Source organism: Chanodichthys erythropterus, chromosome 7, assembly GCF_024489055.1.
Source record: "Chanodichthys erythropterus isolate Z2021 chromosome 7, ASM2448905v1, whole genome shotgun sequence".
Classification (NCBI taxonomy): Eukaryota; Metazoa; Chordata; class Actinopteri; order Cypriniformes; family Xenocyprididae; genus Chanodichthys; species Chanodichthys erythropterus.
Genome location: NC_090227.1, coordinates 21,531,219 through 21,539,761, shown reverse-complemented (window position 1 = coordinate 21,539,761; position 8,543 = coordinate 21,531,219). Strand labels below are relative to the sequence as shown.

General features: G+C 37.4%; 1 protein-coding gene across 1 annotated transcript; it reads right to left on the bottom strand.

Annotated features, from left to right (window-relative positions):
- Positions 1-3,956: 3,956 nt before the first annotated feature.
- Positions 3,957-7,690, bottom strand: LOC137022700 (extracellular calcium-sensing receptor-like). The gene is made up of 6 exons (XM_067389139.1): positions 7,470-7,690; positions 6,844-7,135; positions 5,796-6,623; positions 5,253-5,480; positions 4,959-5,082; positions 3,957-4,870 (listed from the first exon to the last, which is right to left on the bottom strand). Exons 1-6 carry the CDS (start codon positions 7,688-7,690, stop codon positions 3,957-3,959), a joined length of 2,607 nt encoding a protein of 868 aa, XP_067245240.1.
- Between the last annotated feature and the right edge of the window lie 853 nt (positions 7,691-8,543).

Sequence of the window (8,543 nt, the reverse complement as noted above, 5' to 3'; positions counted from 1 at the left end):
GTTTGTGGAAGTGACCGCTGGCGGCGGTGGAGATGTGCTGGAGGTGAGAGCTCAGTACAGGGTGTCAACAAGCTCTTGGAACGGATCTGGGTGACTCATGCTGGTATCAGGCTGTTATGGTCCAGTCTTCTGTTACAACACAGAAGGGTCGGAGACAGTAAATCACAGACAGGGATGTTTATTGATACCAGCAGAGTAAAACAGCAGTGCAGGTGAGTATGAGACAATGTAACTGAAGTGGAGATAAGTGATACTGTCCTTTTGTGGTTGTAAGAGTGAAGATCTTGAATGGCGTTGGAGAAGTTAGATGTTGGAGATGGAGAACACTCACACACAGACTGGAGATCACATGAGGAGAACAGGAGACGCTGGAGACAGGTAAATAGATTGTGAAGAGTCCTTGAGGTAAGCATACATTTAAGTTTAGATGCAAACGAGACCGGACAATGTGGTAGTAGTGTGAGTGTCCTTAATACTGAAGGTGATGAGGTGTTGATGAGGTGCAGGTGATTAGAACTCAGGAGATGGAGTGCGCTGTGATTGGTGACAAATACAGTGTAATAAGATTTTTCTCATTAATATGTCAGGGCATGTCAAAACTACACCAGGATCCCAAATCAGCCTCAAACCCCAGAGGGGTCAAGGTTGAACCACTGTAGTCACATGGACTATTTTAATAATGTCTTTACTACTTTTCTTGGCCTTAAAACTGGTCATTGAATTGCTGTCTATGGAGGGATCAGAAATCTCTCGGATTGCATCAAAAATATCTTAATTTGTAACCCGAAGGCGATCAAAGGTCTTATGGGTTTGGTGAGTAATTAATGACAGAATTTTAGGGTGAACTAACCCTTTAAATCTGTTCATCATATAAAGCGATTGATTCTTTTCAGAAAATCTGGACTAAACCGCTTTATTCATATTGATTGGTTTTACCATCTCTTTATGAACTTTTTAAGCGTCAAAGTTTCAATTGTGTAGCTGTCTAAGGAGGGACAGAAATATCTCAATTTTATCAAAAAGATCTTCATTTTTGTTCTGAAGATGAACAAAGGTCTTTAGGGTTTGGAACGACATTAGTGTTAGTAATTAATTCCAGAATTTAAATTTTTGGGTGAATTATGCTTTTTAAAGCAAAGCACACGCAAAATGAAAACTCCCTCTTCATTTTCTCACCCTCATGTCTGATCAAACTTGTATGACTTACTTACTTCTGTGAAACAAAATATTTTGAAGAATATTGGTAAACAAACAACAAACTTGGACCAAATTTTACATCACCGAGGCATCTCTCAAAAATATCTTTTGTGCTCCATAGAAGAAAGTCATTTACAGGTTGGAAAATTTTCATCCTAAAATTATGATATCTTGAGTAATATAATGATCTCGTCAAGTACATTTATATGTGTCACGATCGAGTCACCTGCACCAGATCTCCCGAACCACCAGAGGGAGCCGTCACCTGAATATTAGTTTACATTGGACTTCATTTCCCATGCACCCACATACCTGGGACTGATTACTCACACACCTGCAGCCAATCATCTCCTCACACACTCACTATTCAAGCCGCTCTCATGAAATCCAAAATAAACCAATATTTGGCATGACATTTCAAAATGTCTCACTTTCAACATTTGATATGTAATCTATATTGAATAAAATATAAGTTTATGAGATTTGTAAATTATTGCATTCCTTTTTTATTCACAATTTGTACAGTGTCCCAGCTTTTTTGGAATCGGGTTTGTAAGATGATTGACAGGCCAGGTTACGGTGACAGGATGCGACAGAGAGAAAAGATGTGATTGTATGACGTGATAGTATGTCCCAAAGCTTGTCTACTCTTTTGCTACACACTCAAAAGTAAGTACTTTTTGTTTACAGAAAGAGTACATACTTTTAGGGCGTAGTAGGCGAATTAGGATGCAGCATGTGTGTTCGCACATTACAAAGTATTGCCAGTTCATCTTTCTTAAAGGGTGCCCTAGATTGTTTTTTTTACAAGATGTAATATAAGTCCTAGATGTCCCCTGAATGTGTCTGTGAAGTTTCAGCTCAAAATACCCCATCGATTTTTTTTAAATTAATTTTTTTAACTGCCTATTTTGGAGCATCATTAACTATGCACTGATTTTTTTCAGCACTGCCCCTTTAAGAGATGCGCTTCCTCTGCCCCACGAGCTCTCGACTATAATACAGTGCATTTACAAAGTTCACACAGCTAATATAACCCTCAAATGGATCTTTACAAGAAGTTCGTCATGCATGCTGTATGCATGCTTCGAATTATGTGAGTAAAGTATTTATTTAGATGGTTACGTTTGATTCTGTGTGAGTTTGAGGCTATGCTCTGTGGCTAAAGCAAACATTACACACTGTTGGAGAGATTTAGAAAGAATAAAGTTGTGTTTATGAATTATACAGACTGCAAGTGTTTAAAAATGAAAATAGCAACGACTCCTTTCTCTGTGAATACAGTAAGAAACAATGGTAACTTTAACCACATTTAACAGTATATTAGCAACATGCTAATGAAACATTTAGAAAGACAATTTACAAATATCACTAAAAATATCATGATATCATGGATCATGTCAGTTATTATTGCTCCATCTGCCATTTTTCGCTGTTGTTCTTGCTTGCTTACCTTGTCTGTGCACAGATACAGCCGTTAATACTGCCTTTCCTTGTCTAATGCGTCGAATCATACATATTAATGGTCCCGACTGTTACGTAACAGTGTTATGTTGAGATCCGAGTGTTTTCCGGAAGTCTTTTAAACAAATGAGATTTACATAAGGAGGAGGAAACAATGGGGTTTGAAACTCAATGTATGTCTTTTCCATGTACTGAACTCTTGTTATTCAACTATGCCGAGATAAATTCAAATTCTGATTCTAGGGCACCTTTAATGAGCGTTTCCATTGTTTTCTGCCTGATTTTCTGATTTACATCTGTTGGATTATCCCTTTGCACTGGTAGCCTGATTTGGACTGATGACTGTGTTTGGACCTTTTGCCTGTTTACTCAACTTTAAATTTGCACTGTATTTCTTCAAAAACTGAATTATTACATTTTCTGTTTTACACAGTATTTGTACAGTCTTTGTATTTTGTCTTCCAAAATAAAACTGTTGATTTAGAATCTTGAGCATGCTTTAACACTTTATTGAAGGCTTTTTCTTATTATAATATGTAAAATAACAGTGATTCTGTGTTGAACTTTTAGTGCTGTCACTTTATTGAAGGTGTGGTGTTTGATCATAATAATCTAGGAAAACTCTGTAAAATAACAGTTTTATACTGTAAAGTCAAATGACTGGCTGCTAAACAGAAACCATAAAATTAACAAATAAAATATCTTAATTTAAACAAGGAAAAATCTCTAAAACTTTTAATGAAATTAAATTATTGAATTATGTTATTTATGATGTTAGTTAGGAGGTTGGGGTGTACACTGATTGTTATTTTATTTATTTTTTTTGTGATTGTGTGGGGGTTGATTTACGCGCACTGCACAAGTTTTCTTGAGCCATGCGTCGCAAATCGATGAATACGGCCATCTGCTGGAAGCTAGTTATTAATAAAGTTTTTAATATGGATATTTTTCTTACAAAAAACAACCACTTTTCTTCAGAAGGCCTTTATTACCTCCCTGGATCTGTATGGGTTATTTTTATGATGGATGGATGCATTTTTGGGTTACAAAAATCACACCCCCATTCACTACCATTCTAAAACTTGGAAGAGCCAAGATATTTTTAAATATATCTCTGATTTTGTTCATCTGAAAGAAAAAAGCCATATACACCTGGCTTGAGGATGAGTAAATCATTGGATAATTTTCATTTTTATGTGAACTATCCTTTTCATAATTATAATTCTTTAAAACAGCAGGCATTTAAATATTTTAAATAATTTTACACAAAGATGAAACATCACAATAATGCAAAACTATCTCTTTTGTGTTTCTCTTCCCATGATGGCTTTTTTAGTGTTTCTTTCTGGATGTAAAAGAATGATGTAGCACTTTGGGGCAAAAATGGCTACCAGTAATCCAAAACTGGAAGCTAAAATGGCAAATATCTCCACAGCTACTGCATATTTCCCTGGTGAGCTCACATATGCAGGAACAAACGCAATCCACACAGCACAGAAGATCAACATGCTGAATGTGATAAACTTTGCTTCATTAAAATTATCTGGAAGGTTTCTCGCCAGGAAAGCTAACATGAAGCTTACTGCTGCCAACAGGCCAATGTATCCCAGCAGCATAGAAAAACCAGCCACTGAGCCAATATCACATTCATATACTATTTTTGAGCGGATATACTGGTTGTTTTTATGGGGTGTTGGAGAGGCAGTTGATAGCCAGACTGCACATATCACAACCTGGAGGGCAGTTAGGACCAGAACTGTGCATCTTTGTTGAGCTGCTCCAAACCATTTCATTGCACCTTTACCCTCTGGTCGAGATGACTTAAAAACAGCTATTACCACCATAGTCTTGACCAGGATGCTGGAGACGCACAGGACAAAGCTTATGCCAAACACAGCATGTCTTAACTGACACGTCCACAACTGAGGCTGGCCAATAAATAACAGAACACATAGGAAACACAGTTTGAGAGACAACAGCAGAAGGAAGCTGAGCTCTGAATTGTTGGCGCGTACTATGGGAGTGTTACGATGATGTGCAAAGATGACCATTACAAGAGCACAGAAACAGGTGCCAAGCAGGGAAGCAGTGATCAGAGAGATGCCGAGAGGATCCTCATAGGACAGAAACTCTACTTCTTTGGGGACACACTGATCCTTATCTGGATTAGACCAGAACTCATCTGGACACATTGTGCACTCTATGGCATCTGTGAGTAAGAAAAAAGAGAGAAGGTAAAAAGTTATGAGGAAATTATTCTCAAATTATATTCAGAGTTTTTCCAACAAAAACCTTACCTGTTGTATTAGAAATCTCTCCATCTCTGCATGGCATGCAGTCAAAACAGCAGACAGGATGGCCCTTCCTCATGGCTTGTCTGGTTCCTGGGGGGCAGCTCTCACTGCACACAGAATGTGGGGGCTGTCAGGGGACAGCATAAGTTATTATTTATTAATAGAGTGAAAGCTCATATACTGTAATAGTTTCATGAGGCATTTGGAAATCATTGTTCTACAGTATGCCAGAAATTGAATGTATCATGCCTTTAATTAAAAAATAAAATAAATAACAAACTTTATAAAATGAATTACCTTTTTCATCTGAAAATTCCAATATAATGCATCCTCATCCAGTGTGAGCACCTTCCCTGTTCCTGGCCCTTCATTTACTACACCAACCGTTTTTACCCTTATTGACCCATCAGAGCTCGGCTGCCAGTTCAACACATCATAGATGGCCAGAGCATCTCCATTCTTATCAAATGACACATGATCCCCAAAGCCTGTAATGAAGTTCACTTTCTGTAGGTAGTGAACAAGCTGTACAGTTTGTAGACAGGAAAGGTATTTAAAAGTTAAAAATGATTTCCACGCTTTACTTTTACTTACTAAAGTTCTGTGATAAAAATGCATTATTGACTGATATTTCTTAAAGTTTAATTGTTATGGTTTCAAATAATATCACATATAATATCTTTTGTTATTAAAATAAAGTAATAGTAATATAATTGTGACAATATCAGTTTAATCAAAATATCCAAAATATGAATTAACGTAGAGCACATATTTTGCTTTTCCACATAAGCTCTTCTATATTCCTGGAGAGAATCTGCAGTACCTGCAGTCTTACTGTACCTGCCAGGGTTTTAGGTTGATTATGTCAGCACAGTTGTTCCCATTGAATGGTCCTCTACCCTCCTCACACTGCATCAAGTCATGAAGCGCATGTGCCAGGGCATAAACTGCCTTATAGACATTATAAGCTGCCCTCAAACCTGAAACATCAGTGTATGGTGTGTCCGTGGTGTTCAGATCCTCCTCTCCTGTACACACCTTTTTCATTTGTTCTCCATTTGTCTCTTTACCTCCAGTTTCAAAAATGCAACTGAACATGTTCTCCCAGAAGATCCTCAACATATTATTTCTTGGGTCATGGCTGGGACAGAGACGTAGCAGAAAGTCTTTAAGTCTCTGAATCTCTCCACGCCTGATGGCGATGCCCAGTGTGCCCCCCAGGAAGGGCAGGAAATGTGGACTGTGAAACACGGGTGAAGTGGCCCAAGCTTCACTCGCAATCCACTGCCTGCCTGTCAGATTTTGCAACACCACCTCATCCATCAAAGGTATCAGATAGGATGAAGTAGAAAAAACAACCACCACTCTTGCTGTAGAGGCCTGAATCACACTCATTATACGTTGAATATCTTTGGGGTTGTTATCATGGGGCAAGATTTCAGAAAAAGCAACACAGCCTCCAAACAGCTGCATTTCCTGCTGAAAGGAAACAGAAGCATAGATTCCGTAGTCGTCATCACTGTAGAGGAGACCAACCCAGGTCCATCCAAAATGCCTCAAGATCTGAACCATAGCCCGCACCTGGAAGGCATCACTGGGGATTGTTCTGAAGAAAGAGGGGTATTTTTTCCTGTCACTCAAACAGGAGCAGGTGGCATAGTGACTAACCTAATTAGGAAAGATGGAGCAAATGCATGGAACAGAAATTAAATGGTGAAATGGAGTTATGATCAACATACACATACAGATGAGAAAAAAAGTCATTCAAGAAATAGATTCAGAATATATTTGGCTGAAAAGAACATGTAACTGAAAAAAAAAAAAAAAAATATATATATATATATATATATGCATATAGTGCATTTTTACTTTTTTCATCCCATCTTACTATAGGTACTCTAAACAGCCCCAGAACACTGGAAATCGCAATGGATGGAGTTGATCCTGGATCCCCCACAATCCCAATCACTGGAGGAGGGCCAGTGCAGTTTAGGTTGGAGAATGAATCCTCTGTCCCGCTAACCAGGGTTATGGCAGCCCGAAACGCCATCCCTAGCATCACACAGTTGTCATAAATGTGGTAACCAAGAGTGATGTTTGGGAGCAGGTTTGGATTCTTATTGATCTCCTCTATAGCAAAAACCATGGTCTGTGCCTGCTGGAAGCTTTCCATATCAAATCTAAGGAAAAATTAAGAGAAATTATTATAATAAAGTGGTACAAAAAAAGCAAATAACTAAAATATGAATTAAGCATTAATACATTCCAAATGAATGTGAGATCATGCATCACTCATGGAACCCTCCTATGGTGCACCTTTCGTTAGATATAAAGTGGTTTTAATACATTTTTTAATTATTATTCTTATTAATATCATTGTTGTTATTTTGGTCAAATAGCATCATAGCTGTCTACACATTATTTGACAAAAACAGCAATATTTCCTATTTATTTTTTGTTTGATTCCTTCTCTCTTCTTTCATAGTTATGTAGTCATTCTGGCCCCAGACTCACTTTTCACAAAATGGTGGTTCTGGCTCTGCTCTGAAGCTCAGCTCTGGGAACACTGTGAAAAAATGAACCTCAAATAGGCCTCCAAGTATAACATCTCCATCCTTGTACATTCCATTCAACTTGAAGCGTCCTTGGAGCTGACAGGTACCTGATTTGATGATTGATGCTGCAGAGATGCACTTAAAAGACAGACACAGGCAGATGTTTAGCATGATCCACATCTCTCTCTTTCTGACCCACTCACCCATTCTGCTTTCTAATTTATGATGATGATGATTGTGTGGGGTGTTGCTTTAAATGTGCAGGTGGTGCTAAGTGGGCGTCTCTGAAAAACATGTCACCTTTCAATCACTTTCTAATTTATGTTAAAGGTGAAGTATGTAAGAATTTTAATATTAAAATACATTCTCTTAACCCAGTTTATTTTTCATTGACAAAGATTAATATACCATTCGGGCGAGGCCATTTGTTATTTGAATGTGTCGAGCCTTCCGGTCTCATCTGTTTTCTGTTATTTTAGCTGTACAAAATGCTGCTAATAAATGCTGCTATATTATTTTCATGACATTATTTATTATCATATTATCTATTATTGTAAACACAGTGTTGTGTAGCACAAATTGAATTACCATTTCCTGCATTTTGTTATTATTCTAGTTATTTACCTATAGCAACTAATCAATTGTAAGTTCACATATTCACAGAAAACACTTAATCCATGTTGCCAAATAATTAGGATAGCAAGAGTTTGGGATGTGTCTGCTGTAGCAGGCAGAGCCAAAGGGTGTTTAGTCAGCGTTATAAAATATTCAGTTCTTGTGAGAGTAAACATAAATACATATCCATTCAATTGATGTGATGAAACGCCCCTTTGACTGGGCCTGTGTACTTTTGCATCCATTCATTTTTCCTTTTTTAAACCAGAAATTAAATATGGAAAATGTGGTTTGTTCCTTTTTTATTTTTACACCGATGAATAGAATTAGCAGATACAAGCTATTTTCCTATATTTCCTATAAAACCAATATAAATGCATTACAAGGATAATTAAGAAAGTTCATTTCTGAGCGGAAA

Coding starts and splice junctions, on each gene's coding strand:
- LOC137022700 (XM_067389139.1), bottom strand. CDS start 7,690: ATGTGGATCATGCTAAACATCTGCCTGTGTCTGTCTTTTAAGTGCATC. Junction 5,083..5,252: donor GGAATTTTCAGATGAAAAAG/GTAATTCATTTT, acceptor GTCCCCTGACAG/CCCCCACATTCTGTGTGCAG. Junction 4,871..4,958: donor AGAGATTTCTAATACAACAG/GTAAGGTTTTTG, acceptor TCTTACTCACAG/ATGCCATAGAGTGCACAATG.